At 45.4% G+C, this 17,290-nt stretch overlaps 1 protein-coding gene across 5 annotated transcripts in view; it reads right to left on the bottom strand.

The window, feature by feature from the left end:
- Positions 1–2,762: 2,762 nt before the first annotated feature.
- Positions 2,763–17,290, bottom strand: part of ksr2 (kinase suppressor of ras 2) — a 35,129-nt gene continuing 20,601 nt past the window's right edge. For 2 of the 5 annotated variants that reach the window (XM_058069610.2, XM_058069611.2), the window contains 15 exons: positions 16,945–17,014; positions 16,282–16,365; positions 16,097–16,182; positions 13,148–13,168; positions 12,926–13,035; positions 11,167–11,335; positions 11,055–11,096; positions 9,235–9,304; positions 8,337–8,385; positions 6,896–7,257; positions 6,259–6,355; positions 6,055–6,188; positions 5,589–5,723; positions 4,279–4,408; positions 2,763–2,955 (listed from right to left, as the gene is read on the bottom strand). In XM_058069610.2, the coding sequence (XP_057925593.2) occupies positions 2,809–2,955; positions 4,279–4,408; positions 5,589–5,723; positions 6,055–6,188; positions 6,259–6,355; positions 6,896–7,257; positions 8,337–8,385; positions 9,235–9,304; positions 11,055–11,096; positions 11,167–11,335; positions 12,926–13,035; positions 13,148–13,168; positions 16,097–16,182; positions 16,282–16,365; positions 16,945–17,014 (1,706 nt within the window). In that variant the 3' untranslated portion in view covers positions 2,763–2,808. The remainder of the gene's footprint in view (positions 2,956–4,278; positions 4,409–5,588; positions 5,724–6,054; positions 6,189–6,258; positions 6,356–6,895; positions 7,258–8,336; positions 8,386–9,234; positions 9,305–11,054; positions 11,097–11,166; positions 11,336–12,925; positions 13,036–13,147; positions 13,169–16,096; positions 16,183–16,281; positions 16,366–16,944; positions 17,015–17,290) is intronic. The other 3 variants (XM_078789560.1, XM_078789561.1, XM_058069612.2) reach the window with 3 other exon arrangements.

Genomic DNA, 17,290 nt, shown 5'->3' with positions numbered 1-17,290 from the left:
CCTTAAAGGTGGGAACTCATTTCAACATGGTGACATTTTTAGCAACATTTACAGAAGAACGTTGAATTAATATTCTAAGGAGAAAAAAAGTTCACAGGAATAAAGTCAATAATGAAGTTGTCATTTTTCAAAAATTAGCTGGGGGAGGGAGGCATAACACAAAGGAAAGAAAGACCTGGAGCTCCAACATGGGTCCCAAAGGGGTAGGGTGCAGAGTCAGTGCAGGACGACAGCCACCACGACCAAAAGAACAAGATCATGGGGACAAGTGGCCGAAATGAGTTTTCTCCGTAGGGTGGCAGAGCTCAGATAAGGTGAGAAGCTTGGAGTAGAACTGCTGCTCCTCCACATTGAGCTGGCTCGGCCAGGATGCCTTCCCACAGGGAGGTGGCCAGGAGGCCAGGGAGACGTAAGTCTGGACTTCCCTGCTTCCTGACTCCAAAGTGGTAGAAAATGCATGGATGGAGAGCTCACTCCTCGGGATATTGAATAATTGAATAGGAAATGTTGCTGATGTTGACTGTGTGGATCCGTTGGTGGACATCAGCGATGGGGGAGAGCAGTACACTGATCTGGACTGGAGGTGTTGTGGACCGGCGAAAGGAATACAGCAAGGTCAAGTATTCCCAAACTGAACTGTCACCGTGGAAGAGGGTTTTCCAGTTCGCCTTGACCCCAAACCAAAAAACCCGTTCAAGTCGGGATGGAAATGGAGCTCTGTGCAGGCTTTACGAGAGGCTTAACAGGACCTGATGTTTTGGACACCTCCACGATGAGAGGGCTCGCCCTTGGACAGACCAGGTGTCCAGGGCCCCCCTCCATCCTGGTTCTCCTGATCTCCATAGCTGCTTCACTCCGTACGCCTCCATGTGCCCCATGAGCGCTGTAGGAGAGCGTGCATGAAAGCATGACAAAGGAAGGAGTCACGCCAGCAGTTCTCAGCGGCCCGAGTGCCGATGGAGTATTTCCCACGTGGACACGTGATGAGGATTTAAATATAGTGATGTTGACGTGTGACTCACTGCTGGAGAGCGGAGAAGAAGTTAGTGGAGTGGCAAACAGGACAGACAGGGAAATGGATGGATAGATGGAAAGAGGAGGACAGCCTCTTCCTCCCGACCACCACCTCTGACGTCCGGCCTTGGTCAGCCAGGCGGAAAAGAACAGAAAACAGCCACAATCTCCCTGAGACCAGCTGGGTGGGAAGCTCGGGGGGAAGCCAGCAGAGTGCGAATGTTTGCAAGCATCGCTTGTCGCCCGCATTTGACGTTATTCTCCCAAGCAACTCTGAATGCGTCTTTTCTCCGACTATTGGGACGTGACTCTCGTCAAAGTGCTGATGGTTGTTCTCGTGGTTTCAACCAAAACTTTCTAAGGCCCTAAGTCTTTCTATGGAGAACCACAGACAAGGAGAACCACGGACAAAGAGAACCACGGACAAGGAGAACCACGGACAAGGAGAACCACGGACATGGAGAACACCGTCATGGAGAACCACAGACATGAAGAACCACAGAGGACCAAAATAAGAGGAAACCAGGGAAAAAAGCATCCATTTGCCAGAATAAAACAAACATGAAGAAAAAAGTCATTCCTAGCAGGAAAAAGTTGTTTTTTTCAACTTTATGGGATGAAAGTTAGGAGGAAAGACAAGGTCATCAGTAGCATCAAAGAAGGTCATAACAGCACGAGAAACAAAGCAAAACAATTCCTAGAATGGGGAGTTTAGGAAAACTGGGTTGGGAATTTTACAGGAATAAAATCTTACAAAAGGAAATGAACCGAATGGAAGGAAGGAAGGAAGGAAGGAAGAAATGACTTCATAATATCTTGGTTTGTTCATTGAAGAATATTTTAGCCATCTTCTGTGTATGTACAGTACTCACTCTACACCTGCAGTACTGTACTGTACACGACAGTACTCACATGTACAGTACTGACTCTACACTGACTTACTGAGTACAGTACACGTGCTGTACATCCTTATTTACTACACTTGATATTTCATTACTACATAAAGTATGCATCACTCAGCATCTCCTTCCTGGTTTCCTTCACTTCCTTCCACAGCAATAAACACCCCTTCAATAAATGTTATTATTATTATTACATTATTTCAAAGAAAAATGGCTTAAATCAACATGTCAACAATCTTTGTAAATAAATAGAAATAGAAATGACTTCAATCATGAAGAAAAATAACTTAAATAAACATATACAAATATGAATAAGGTGTAAATAATAATAATAATAATATAATAATAATAGTAATAATAGAAAAGACCTACATGGACTTGAATAATCAAAGTGTGAAAAGCAATAGGTTGAGATGTTGGGATGTGAGAGGAACTAGTTAGTATTTCTTTGGAACGCCACAGCGGCTCCATGCTGGAAGTCAAGGCACGCCGTGCCGTGCCGTGCCGTTACCGTGCTGTTGCCGTGCCATGCTGTTGCCGTGCCGTGCCTGGACCTCCAGCAAGACTCCACACCAAGCTCATGTAAATGAGAAGTTCTACATTTCAAGTGTCTGCTGTTTTTCCTCACGGCTGATGGAGAACAGTCTCCGTGTAAAATCATGAAGCTCGCCACCAGCTAGCTTGTTCACATTCAAGCGGTACGCTATGGTAATGCTAATGCTAATGTGATGACGGAAAGGCATGAAAAGAAAAGTCAACTGTACAACATCTCCATCTGTTCCAAGAAAGAACTCCAGATTGCCAGATTGATTCACGCACCAACACCAGCATGCCCACATTTCATGGTTGTTTTTTTCAAGTCTTCATGTGGTTGGTCTTGGTGGTCCTCAACTCATTTCACATACTCAGCTGACTTCCAGAAGTGTCCCGGGTGGGAAAGGCGGCGGTTCCGTTTTGGCAACTTCTCCAGTAAGTCCACCAGCTTGGAGAAGCTGGGACGCTCGTCCTGCTGGAAGGCCCAACACAGCAGCAGAATGTCCTGCAGGCACCCAAACACACCAAACATCTCCTTACTACACCATGGAAAATCTTCTCACCACCATCCATGGAACACTAAGCCTCTTCTCACCACCATCCATGGAACACCAAGCATCTTCTCACCACCATCCATGGAACACCGAGCATCTTCTCACCACCATCCATGGAACACCGAGCATCTTCTCACCACCATCCATGGAACACCGAGCATCCTCTCACCACCATCCATGGAACACCAAGCATCCTCTCACCACCATCCATCTCACACCAAGCATCTTCTCACCACCATCCACCTAACACCAAGCATGTTCTCACCACCATCCATGGAACACCAAGCATTTTCTCACCACCATCCATCTCACACCATGCATTTTCTCACCACCATCCATGGAACACCAAGCATCTTCTCACCACCATCCATCTCACACCAAGCATCTTCTCACCACCATCCATCTCACCAAGCATCTTCTCACCACCATCCATGGAACACCAAGCATCTTCACACCACCATTCATGGAACACCAAGCATCTTTTCACCGCCATCCATCTCACACCAAGCATCTTCTCACCATTATCCATCTCACCAAGCATCTTCTCACCACCATCTACCTAACACCAAGCATCTTCTCACCACCATCCACGTAACACCAAGCATCTTCACACCACTATCCACCGAACACCTGGCATCTTCTCACCACCATCCATCTCACCAAGCATCTTCTCACCATCATCCATGAAACACCAAGCATCTTCACACCACCATCCACCGAACACCTGGCATCTTCTCACCACCATCTGTCTCACCAAGCATCTTCTCACCATCATCCATGAAACACCAAGCATCTTCACACCACCATCCACCGAACACCTGGCATCTTCTCACCACCATCCGTCTCACCAAGCATCTTCTCACCACCATCCATGGAACACCAAGCAACTTCTCACCACCATCCACCTCAACAAGCATCTTCTCACCAGCATCCACATGCAGGTGTAGTACACCAAGCGTGTTTCATGTAAGGAGTAGTAATTGATGAGTCCATGATGATTTATGATGGAATATTAAGAAATCGTGTTGTTTGCTTGGCGCCCATAAAAAGAAGTCATTAAAAAGTCAGAGGGAGATGATTTATGTCTTCATCTAAACGTTCATGCAGGTGCTTCACCAGCTTCCCTGCTCATCTACACCACCTTCATGAAACACTTCCTGCCTTCAGACGACCTTCACCCATTTCTTATTTTACAAGACAGAAACAATCACATGATGAAAACTGGATGATGAAAGTGTGACCTTGTGTTCATCTTCATGAACTCATGAACTTACCAGGATCTCCTTGCCCATGCCGCTGTGGGCCAGGTTGGGCTTGATGCCGCTGCCGATCTGCCACACCATCACCTCGGCCGGCTGGCTCTTGTAAGGCCACTCGCGTGTGTGGAGCTCGTACCAGATGGTCCTGGCGGCGAAGCACGGACAAGCTTACAGAGCAGCCTCCATTTCCTCCTCCTTTGCTCCTCAACCTTCTCAGAGGAAGACGCATCTTTAATTAGCCTGTTGACGTTAGCAATGACCCCCCCCCCCTGAAAGTCACACCAGAGTGTGCTAAAAATAGGCTGCAGTGATTGCTGATGAATATGTAAGAATGCTCCAGGGGTGACCGCTAGGTGGCACAGGCCTTGCGTGCCAGCATCCCCGCCCGACCCCCCCGGGGTCCACCCTCGTCAATACCTCTGTAATGGCAGCCCAGGAAGAACATCTCATCAACTTACAAAAACACCTTCCTGTTTTCCAGGAAGTCATAACAAGCAGGCTTCGCTACAGGTCTTAAAATGAAGGTCTGAATGCTATACTAATGCTAACATATTATATGACAGCAGGGCCTCCACCGCAGAGACTGAGGGGATTTCAAGCTGCAGGTTTCAGCAAGTAGGATAAGCTAGCATGATGTTGGGCGTGTAATGTTAGCACGGTAGCGGCACGCAGCTATGCCAGCTCACCTTGCTAATGTTAGCATGTTGTGACATATGGCGTCCATGACGGAGGACAAGTGTAGCGTTAGTGTGGACAGAGAACGTCATCTCCTGACGCGGCGTCCCGCAGAGGAAGTGGCACCTTGTGGCCGTTTTATGGCTTAAAAGCGACTCGTCATTGCCTCCTGTTGCCTCTGGTGCAAAAAAACATCAAAATACGTCTGAGCTATTAAACGACTTCAACAAGGCTTAGCTTCTTTTTACACTTCAATGAATAATGTCCAAAAGGAAGTGCTCGGTCAGGTATTTTTACTCTTGCATAGAGCTTAGTTTTTTTTTACACTTGACAGTACCGTGGCAACTCAGGAATGGGACTTCAACGTGGATGCTTGATAATATGTTACAGGAATGATGGCAGTAATAATTATTAGTTATTAGTTATAGTTATTAGTATTATGATGTAATTCTCTTACTATTACCTAATAATAGGATGGCCAGGCCGCGGCATGATATGAAAAGGATTCACGATGCTGACTTTCCACCAAAGATGAGACGCGGGCTGACGGCATCACCAAATGGCAGCAAGACTCCCGCTGCGTATACGGCACGCGGGGTCAGCCCTGAACGGCTCGGAATGCCGTGACCCGGGTTGGGAGTGTGACCTACCCGAAGGCAAAGACGTCGGACTGCTTGGAGAAGGGAAGCTTGTCCTCCTCGGTGTCGGGAGAAAGCTGCTGGATGATTTCCGGGGCCAGGTGACACAACCATCCGTTGGGGATCCTCAGCTTGTCCTCCCTGCGGCTGCACAGACGGACACGCGTTATTTAGGACGTATAGCCAAGCCTCTGGTTCTTCTACGTAGAGCTTCAAAAACGGGAGATGGACCCATGTTAAGCAGCAGGCGTTATTTTTACACATGGAGCAAAGCCTGCTTTATCATGTGGTGCCTTCTCTTGAAAGGGACACTTTTCTCGCTTTTGGTCGCATGGAACTGTTAGCACGTGACGAAAAGGTGACTTTCGGCATCACAGAGGACCTTCAAATTGGCCTTGAGTTCAGATGGTACGGGTCTACACTGCTTTGAAGGCCTTCACACTAGCTGGACCCGGTCCTGTTTCAACGAGAAGTTCACCTGCCGGCTTGGAGAACGCCAGAGATGGTGAAGAGTCCGAAATCGGTGATGACGACCTTGCCGTTGTCGTAAAAGACATTCTTGGACTTCATGTCCTTGTGTAGGATGCCTTTAGCGTGGAGGTAGCCCATCCCCTGTGGACGCACACGCACAAGCTGAACAAAAGCACCAAACCACCGACATCTTGGTGCTGCTGGACGCTACCTTCACCATCTCTTGGGCAATCTGTCGAGTCTTGTTGACATCCAGGACCACCTTGGCATCCCTCACCACGGAATAAAGCGTCCTGCCTTTGCACAGACTGGGAGAAGGAATGGCGCGTTAGAACCTTTATTCAACAGAAACACCCGTGCTAGCCAACGTATGGGACATATGCTAGCCGACGTATGGGACGTATGCTAGCACACGTATGGGACGTATGCTAGCACACGTATGGGACGTATGCTAGCACACGTATGGGACGTATGCTTGCACACGTATGGGACGTATGCTTGCACACGTATGGGACGTATGCTTGCACATGTATGGGACGTATGCTTGCACACGTATGGGACGTATGCTTGCACACGTATGGGACGTATGCTTGCACACGTATGGGACGTATGCTTGCACACCTATGGGACGTATGCTAGCACACGTATGAGACGTATGCTAGCACACGTATGGGATGTATGCTACCACACGTATGCTAGCATACCTAAACACACACTAGTTTATTGACCTAAACAACATGGAAGACAACCACACCTATGCCACAAGTCCAGTATAGGACACCTATGCCACAAGTCCACTATAGGACAACCAGACGTTTGTGGGACAAGCAGGTGATGGGAGGACGTACCTGGTGATGATGGCCAAGTGTGGGGGGCTCATGCAGGCCCCCATGAAGAGGACCACGTTCTCGTGGCGGGTGTTGCGGTAGGCCATAACCTCACGCTTGAAGGCCTTCAGCTGGTCTTCGTTGTCGCGCTCGATGTCGATGAGGCGGATGGCCACCTCGCCATGCCAGCGGCCGTGGAACACCTTTCCAAAGCGTCCCTTGCCGATCATCTCGCCCATCTCCAGCTGCTCGAAGGGGATGTCCCACTCCTGCAGGAAAATGCTGGTCTGGCTGGCCTTGCGGGGGAAGTTGCGCGCCGACAACAGCGACAGGTTCATCTCCTCAAACTCGTCGCCTGACTCCTCGTCGTTGGCGTCCTCGTTCTGCGGGCGAGAACGATCAAGTCGTGTGGTTTGCTTTACGGTACCTCAGGATCAGATTCCCAATAACAGCAGGCAGACCACTCCTGTCATTTGAGGATCTTTGGCGAGCTCTTTTATACACTAGGTCCTTAAAAACAGCACAGTGCTCCTGTCATTTAGAGGATCTTTGACTGGCATTTTGTCAGGAGATTCCTAAACATCCTTATCATATGTGATAAATATGAATATGATATGGGCAGATGTAGAAGGTATAAATATGAATATTAAATGGGCAGATGTTGAAGGTAATAAATATGAATATGATATGGGTAGATGTTGAAGGTAATAAATATGATATGGGTAGATGTTGAAGGTAGTAAATATGAATAAATATGATATGGGTAGATGTTGAAGGTAGTAAATATGAATAAATATGATATGTGTGATGTTGAAGGTAGTAAATATGAATAAATATGATATGGGTAGATGTTGAAGTTAGTAAATATGAATAAAAATGATATGGGTAGATGTTGAAGGTTTTAAATATGAATAAATATGATATGGGTTGATGTTGAAGGTAATAAATATGAATATGATATGGGCAGATGTTGAAGGTAATAAATATGAATATGATATGGGTAGATGTTGAAGGTAATAAATATGAATATGATATGGGTAGATGTTGAAGGTAATAAATATGAATATGATATGGGTAGATGTTGAAGGTAGTAAATATGAATAAATATAATATGGGTAGATGTTGAAGGTAGTAAATATGAGCATGTAGCGTATTAACTAGGATATCGGTACAAGCATGGAGTAAAGCGATACAGGTTCTTGTCTGGGTTGCAGCTCGGAGAGCCTCCTGAAGTCCTGCCATCTTTTATGAATCAGAACCAGAAAATTATGAAAAGGAAGCCAAATATCCCAATTATCCCGCTAAGCTTTAAAATGTACAAACGTGAAAGTGTGAATGGAAATGTGAGGCATATGGAAATGATGAAATGCGAGCGTCCATTAGGGTTCCTTGACCTTCTTGAAGCCCCCCCCCCGATGCTGATCATTTCTATTCATACGTTTACCCAGCAACATCCACTCACGTCAGACGTCGGCTCCACTTCAATTTGAAGTAAAGGATTCCCCTCGTTGCTGCAAGCACAAACAACAAAGATTGTTTATCTTCTCCCTCTCGGCATATAGAGGATCTTTGATGAGACTTTCTACTGTGGGTCCCGTCATGGACCAGCAGGAGAGCGTTCAGTAACATCTTCCCTGCGGCCTTATTCCAGATCATTCACTCCAATTGCTGCAAAAGCTCCTCAAAAACAGCACACGTGTTCCTATCATAGAGGATCTTTGACCAGTGTCTTTGCAGTCGCTAAGCACTGCACCATGCTAAGCTAACCTAGCATGGTTTTGCTAGGTGACGTTAGCACTTTAGCTTATACGGTCCTCTAAAGCCTGAGCAACAGGAAGCAATAGTTTTAGCACACAAACATCATGGCTCATGTCATAATGGGATCTATAAAGCGCTATGCATCGTTGAGGCTTCCTGATATTTCAAAAACTAGATGAAGTGAGTCGTTATTTGCTATTGATGAAGTCATTACGAGCCCGGGTCTGTTGCACCCACGGGAGGGAGGGAGGGAGGGAGGGAGGGAGGGAGAGAGGAGAGTGCCTCGTTTCCTGTGACGGATCGGGATCCTAATCCGATTAACATCTGGGTCGAGAGGCATCCCGTCTCCCGTCTTTCCCTGCGACCGCTAGCTTCCTCAAAGAACCGCTGGAAATGCGCTTGGCTTGTCAAGTGTAGCGTGAAGCAAAGGCCATGCTAACATTAGCCTGCCAGGATTCGTCAAGATGGAGTCGTCGCCCAAATATCTGTGCTCCAGTAAGTTTGGCTCAACCTCTGTGACCGCCCCGACGCCACGGAGACGAGCTCAGAAAGGGAGCGCTAACGAGTCTTTAAAAAGACTTTATTCCTCTTTTGGGACTCACCCGGGCTCCGACAGGACGCGGTGCAGGATGACTTGCGGCGCTCTGCTTGGAGGAACCTCCGGGGTCACATCTGGGGGGTTTTGGCCAAACATAACAAACAATTAAAAGCACGGTGAAACAGGAAATGTAAAACTGTACAAAATACACTCCTGTTGTTGACGGCGTTTCGACCAATGGCTGTGAGATTTGGTACACCCCTTGTGGGGACTGACAAGCACACACGTGTAAACTTTGAGTAAGGTTGGGTGAAAATCACGGCCGCCATGGTGCAAGACGTCTGTGCAGACGTCACCATAACTGAGTGAACATACGTACGTGGAATGATTGATGCTATCTGTGCGTATGCTAGCTTGAATTCCAAGGCATATCAAACACAACCAGAGGGGGCGCCACAAATGTCTCCTCAAGAGCTCATTTGTACTCCGCACTCGTGGACACTCATAGTACTCATACATAGTAATAATAATAATAATAGCTTCTTCCAATGATAACAAGCCCACAATGCCACGTGGTGGAAAATGCTAATTGGGAAAATGCATTAGTAGAATAAATTGTCTTGCAAAAACAAGCACGTGAAGACGACTCTTAAGTGGACAATTATCACTGAATAGTGGAACAGTTCCACACCACTGCATCAGGAATGACACAAAAACACACTAAGAGTAGAAATGGACATATAAAGTGAAGAAATGAGGCAGGCAAAGCCACAGGACCCCAGCCGAGGACCCCCAGGCCGATGGACTGCATGGAGGCCGGTTGCGTTTATTTGCAGTTATTTGATTTTGGAGTGGTCACAGAGACACTCGTGTGCTTTTCGACAAAATACGGACACCTGGAATACACGCATTCTACAAATACACCATGATATACTGTATATATGTATTTAGCACTTTTCTATTTGAAGAATATTTACATACTGTCGTAGTAATATTTGAGTGAATATCAGTACTACGAATAAGACCATGATGTTCCTTTGAAGGAGCACATTTTGCTGCATGCTTTGGGATAATGGGAGACCAGATCATGGGAGCTTTGCATGGATGTTGCTGTCATCACCGTTTGGCGAACGCCATCAACATGGAGCCTTCCACCGGCGTCTGAACGCCATCTGCTTGGTTCACCGCCGCGTCGGCTAGCCCTGGTGTTCGCCTGGCTCGACGCTCAAAAGACGCGGGAGGAAAAGCACCGAAGCGTCAGCCACTCAGCCTGCAGCCTTTGCAGCTTTTCTTTTCTGTTGCAGGCTTTTCTTTTGGGTTCTATGCTTTTCCTATCAGGCCTGTGCAGCACCTGCGCGCCATGAAAGCATCAAAAAATCCGCCTCTAATTGATGCGATTGATGTAAATGACGCGCATGCCGCATTAGCGCCACTTAGGGCTGCGTGCCGTTTGATTGATGGCAGTCACAGCGGAGCTGTTAAGACGACCCAATGTCGTTTTGAATGAAAAATAAGCCATTCTTGTCAATTTCTATGCATAGCTACAGTACATAGAGTATACATATACTTGGGTGTATACAGTATGTGCGTATACACTGGATATACAGTGTACCTATTGGTTAATGAAATATCATGACATGCTAGCACATGAGCACTACTAGGGGAGCCAGAGCATAGAGTGGGAGGAGCCACCTGCTGTGGCCCAGCAAGGTGTACTGTATTCAGGCACACGCTGCAAGCAGCTACTGTGATGCCACGGAGGTCCCTGGCAAACCTTTTATACTTTTCCAAACACCGCTGCGCTGGTGTGCGCCATGGTTTTCTTACCCACCCCCCATCAAAAAGCTAATTATGCTGATGAAGTTCCAATTGAAGGCCCCTTACCTGGAAATATGAACTGCTGTTTGTACTTGAAGTAACTGGACGCTGCGGAGGCACAAAGAGACAATTACAAGACGTGGACATTGTTTATCATCACAACAATCTCTTCTCCCACCTGTCAGATTGAACTGCTTCTGTTGCCGGGCAGACTGCGGGGAGGGGTGCAGCGGCGAGGGGGGCGTGGCGCTGCTGGGCAGGGGAGGGGCCGGAGAGGACGGGGTGGAGGAGGTGGTGGACGACGGATTGCTGCTGGAGTCTGGCTGGTAGGGGACGGAGATGTGGTCCTGAGGAGGAGAGAGAGCTTATTGGTAGCCTCCGCTCCATCTTGGACGCCTGGACAACAGGTAGACATGCTGAGGACAAGCTAGGCGAGCTACATGGACGCGTCACGTCGACTTTAAAGACAATTTCAACTTCAACAAACAAAGGAGACCATTGAGCCAAACTGGTACTGCTATATATACTGCTAACGTCTTATATTGGGACATATATACTCTATATCCCAACGTACATCTTGTATTGTAACATATATTGTAACATATATATATATATATATATGTTATAAGTATATATAAGTATAAGTATATATAGAGTATATATATATATATATATATATACTCTATATATACTATATGCACGGCGGACTAGTGGTTAGCGCGCAGCTAGGAGCTAGGAGCTAGGAGACCAGGGTTCAATTCCCACCCTCAGCCATCTCTGTGTGGAGTTTGCATGTTCTCCCCGTGCATGCGTGGGTTTTCCCCGGGTACTCCGGTTTCCTCCCACATTCCAAAAACATGCTAGGTTAATTGGCCACTCCAAATTGTCCATAGGTATGAATGTGAGTGTGAATGGTTGTTTGTCTATATGTGCCCTGTGATTGGCTGGCGACCAGTCCAGGGTGTACCCCGCCTCTCGCCTGAAGACAGCTGGGATAGGCTCCAGCAACCCCCGCGACCCTCGTGAGGAAAAAGCAGTAGAAAATGAATGAATGAATGAATATATCCTATTGTCTTATATTGGGACATATATACTGTATATCCCAACGTACGGCTTATATTGTAACATATTTATACCCTAATATAAGAATATTGGGACATATATACTGTATATTGTCCATAGGTATGAATGTGAGTGTGAATGGTTGTTTGTCTATATGTGCCCTGGGATTGGCTGGCTACCAGTCCAGGGTGTACCCCGCCTCTCGCCCTAAGACAGCTGGGAAAGGCTCCAGCACCTCTGCGACCCCCATGAGGATAAGCGGTAGTAAATGAATGAATGAACTGTATATCCTAACGTACATCTTATATTGTAACATATATATATAGTATATATGTATATATATATATATATATATATATATATATATATATATATATATATATATATATATAGTATATATACTATATATAATATTGTAACACATGTTTGTAGTATATCGTAATGTACGTAATGCATATTGTAACATACGTCTTTTATTGCAACGTATTATTGTAACATACGTTTTTATTGTAACGTATATTGTAACATACATATTTTATTGTATGTACATTGTAACGCACTTTTAGTGTAATATTGTAACATATTTTATTGTAACGTATTTTGTAACTATAACAATAATTTTATTGTATGTATGTGTATTGTTAGCATTGTAAACACAGGTGGGGTTTTTTCAACGTGATAAAACATGGAGACATAAAACATGTAAAAATATTTTAGGAGATTTTGTAAACACCAGAGACAATTTATTGAAACTTTGTCCCCCTTTTATTTTGTTGAAGGCTTTCCATTGGGTCATCTCAGTCCCAGGTTATTTGCGTTTTATGTCTGGATCGCCAAGGAAACAGCCAAACGGGGCGCTACACACCCAAACTCACCTTGTTGATTCTGTTGGTTTTGGGCAGCGTCTGGCTGACGTGCAGGTCGGCGTACCTGAGCGGGTTGTTGATGTCGCACGGCACCGACTCGGTCCGCACCAGGCGAGCGGCTGCAGGAGAAGCCAAGAAAGAAGAAGACGTGTGGGTGCTCTCAGGCCGCTAATGAGCTTTGTCTTCACGTCTTTGCACGTACAAAACACAAACACTCATTGGTCCGCTTACCTGGACTCATCCCTGGGTGGTCTGAGGAGGGGGGGGGGGGGGGGGCAGAGACACATGAATCTCAGGGTGATGACATTCTACTTTTTATGCATCAATCATGGCGCCGCCATTCAGCGAGGAGCGCCATGACCTTCCATGGTTAGCGGGAATGCCAGCTGTCTTCTCACCACACCACTTTAAGTTTTGGCCAAAGGCTTGTCGCTTCTCATACTGCAATACTACTGCAATACTACAGCTTAAAAATACTTCTTTTTCTTGACCATTTCACCGTACCGCTGCTAAAACGTTGCATCTTATTTTATTCTCACAATTATTAATTCTCATAATAATTAACTAACAGCTTCTTTATGAATATTTGACAATGACTTCAAAGTGTAAAAACAATGAAGTCAATCTTTCTTGACAGTAAATAAAAATAGATCATGCAGGTCTGTACTCTTGCTATTGTGCAATGCAAATTTCCCCACTGAGGGACGAATAAAGGCATATCTTATCTTATCATAAAAGTGACTTTAAGGAAAGCGGAAGCAAAATGACATGAATACACAACTTCAATATATACAGTACATACATGGACTATACTCTATGTACTCATAAAAGAAGGGACTTTCTGAAATACAAATCATGACTTCAATAAAAGCATACAAAATTATTTGTGAACAATATACATATTTATGTACATATATATGTACATATATATGTACAGTGAAGAAAATAAGTATTTGAACACCCTGCTATTTTGCTATTTCTCCCACTTAGAAATCATGGAGGGGTCTGAAATTTTCATCGTAGGTGCATGTCCACTGTGAGAGAGATAAACTAAAAAGAAAAATCCAGAAATCACAATGCATGATTTTTTAACAATTTATTTGTGTGATACAGCTGCTAATAAGTATTTGAACACCTGAGAAAATGAATGTTAATATTTGGTACAGTAGCCTTTGTTTGCTATTACAGAGGTCAAACGTTTCCTGTAGTTTTTCACCAGGTTTGCACACACTGCAGGAGGGATCTTGGCCCACTCCTCCACACAGATCTTCTCTAGATCAGTCAGGTTTCTGGGCTGTCGCTGAGAAACACGGAGTTTGAGCTCCCTCCAAAGATTTTCGATTGGGTTCAGGTCTGGAGACTGGCTGGGCCATGCTAGAACCTTGATATGCTTCTTACGGAGCCACTCCTTGGTTTTCCTGGCTGTGTGCTTCGGGTCGTTGTCGTGTTGGAAGACCCAGCCACGACCCATCTTCAATGCTCTGACAGAGGGAAGGAGGTTGTTCCCCAAAATCTCACAATACACGGCCCCAGTCATCCTCTCTTTAATGCAGTGCACTCGTCCTGTCCCATGTGCAGAAAAACACCCCCAAAGCATGATGCTACCACCCCCATGCTTCACAGTAGGGATGGTGTTCTTCGGATTGTACTCTTCATTCTTCTTCCTCCAAACACGCTTATTGGAATTATGACCAAAAAGTTCTATTTTGGTCTCATCTGACCATAAAACTTTCTCCCATGACTCCTCTGTATCATCCAAATGGTCATATGCAAACTTAAGACGGGCCTTGACATGTGCTGGTTTAAGCAGGGGAACCTTTCGTGCCATGCATGATTTCACATCATGACGTCTTAGTGTATTACCTACAGTAACCTTGGAAACGGTGGTCCCAGCTCTTTTCAGGTCATTGACCAAGTCCTGTCGTGTAGTTCTGGGCTGATTCCTCACCTTTCTTAGAATCATTGAGACCCCACGAGGTGATATCTTGCATGGGGCTCCACTCCGATTGAGATTGACCGTCATGTTTAGCTTCTTCCATTTTCTAATGATAGCTCCAACAGTGGACCTTTTTTCACCAAGCTGCTTGGTAATTGCTCCGTAGCCCTTTCCAGCCTTGTGGAGGTGTACAATTTTGTCTCTGGTGTCTTTGGACAGCTCTTTGGTCTTCGCCATGTTACAAGTTAAAGTCTTACTGATTGTATGGGGTGGACAGGTGTCTTTATGCAGCTAACGACCTCAAACAGGTGCATCTGATTCAGGATGATACATGGAGTGCAGGTGGACTTCTAATGGGCAGACTAACAGGTCTTTCAGGGTCAGAATTCTAGATGATACACAGGTGTTCAAATACTTATTTGCAGCTGTATCACACAAATAAATTGTTAAAGAATCATGCATTGTGATTTCTGGATTTTTCTTTTTAGTTTATCTCTCTCACAGTGGACATGCACCTACGATGAAAATTTCAGACCCCTCCATGATTTCTAAGTGGGAGAAATAGCAAAACAGCAGGGTGTTCAAATACTTATTTTCTTCACTGTACATATATACATATACGTATATGCACATATATAGTATATATACATATATATGCACATATATACGTGTACATATATATGCACATATGTGTACAGATATATGCACATATATATGTACATATATACGCACATATATATGTGTATGTGTACATGTATATGTGTACATATATATATACATACATGTGTGTACATATATGTACATATATATGCACATATATATGTGTACATATATACATACATACATATATGTACATACATATAGACATATATATATAAATATATATACTATATATATACATATATATATGTACATATATATATCAAAGTTACTAAAAAAACTAAAGGAATTCATTAAAATTATAAATAATAAATCCATCAAAAAGTGACTTTAAAAAATTATTCAAAACAACTTAAATAAAAATAAATTTAGAAAAGTGAAAATGAATAAATTTAATGTTGTCAGAGTAAAATAGAAATAAATAGAAAAAAGAATGTACAATGTATGAAATGTGAAAATGAGGAGGAGAAAAAGAGTGTGACTAAGTCAGTTGCAGGCGTGCTAGCAAACATGCTAAGCTAAATGCTAATGCTAAATGCCTGCAGGTTTAAACCTAAACTGGAAGGTCAGGATGGATGAACTACCTTTCAGGGACTCTCTGCCGCCTCGTTGGATGATCAGCAAATGGCAGGGCGGGGCTTCTTTGGTGCATTTGTTGTGGCACTTCAGCCTGAACACGCACACGCACACGCACGTAGGGAATGAGATTGGGGTTGGAGCGCACAGACGTGTGTGAGTGTGATCAACGAGGGCGGCGTTGGTGACGTACTTGCAGTTTTTACATTTGAGTCCAAAGAGCATTCCCTTTGCACACACCGTGCAGGTCTGGGACATCCAGTACTTGGTGGAAAACCTGCAGGAAGACCACAGTGACACTTGTGGAGTACCTGTGACCTTTGGGGGGGCGGTGCCAGCGCCTGAGCCGGACCGCGTGACCCCTTGAATCTGATGGAATCATCCTCACCTTCCCCCCCAGGACATGTCTCCCCCCCAGGACACGTCTTCCTATTCAACCTGCCGCACCTTCCCCCCCAGAATACCCCCCGGACACGTCTTCCTATTCAACCTGCTGCACCTTCCCCCCCAGGACACGTCTTCCTATTCAACCTGCTGCACCTTCCTCCCCCACAACCCCCCCCGGACACGTCTTCCTATTCAACCTGCCGCATCTTCCCCCCAGGACACGACTTCCCCCCAGGACATGTCTTCCCCCCTAAGACACGTCTTCCCCCCAGGACATGTTCCAGTGTTCACAATGCTACCTCTGCCTGCTTTAGCCCGTAAGCGTGAGTGCCGCCACGCCCCCTTCCGTAAAGAAAAGGCGCAGGAGGAGCCGTTTGGAGCGTGCGCAGACGGTGCGGTTGTCTTTTGTGGCTAACGCCCGTGGAAGAACCTACATCCCACCCCACGCCCCCCCCCCCCGCAGGCCTACCTGTGTTTTATGGAGTTTCCAAGATCTCTTCGGGGGATCTGCGGGGACCAGCGAGGCACTGAGAGGGTGTCTGTAGAGCGGAGACGGAGACAGAGACGGAGACGTCCTTCAGCCAGGAAATAAACAATCCTTCACGTCAGCCTTTCCAATACAGCAGAGGTAGGGAACCTATGGCTCGGGAGCCAGGTAGGGCTCTTTGGATGACTGTATCTGGCTCTCAAGCATTTCTTACCACAATAAAAATTTATTTTTGCTAACACAAGTAAACCATCACAGAAATGACTGTTCAAAATAATATTCAAAATCAACAACTTTCTTATGCATTTTAATTCGTCAATCTATATTC

This window comes from Doryrhamphus excisus, linkage group LG3, assembly GCF_037039965.1.
Source record: "Doryrhamphus excisus strain RoL-2023G ecotype Guam linkage group LG3, RoL_Dexc_Guam_v1.1, whole genome shotgun sequence".
NCBI lineage: Eukaryota > Metazoa > Chordata > Actinopteri > Syngnathiformes > Syngnathidae > Doryrhamphus > Doryrhamphus excisus.
Note: the sequence above shows the minus strand (reverse complement) of the source record. Positions and strands in the feature narration are given on the sequence as shown.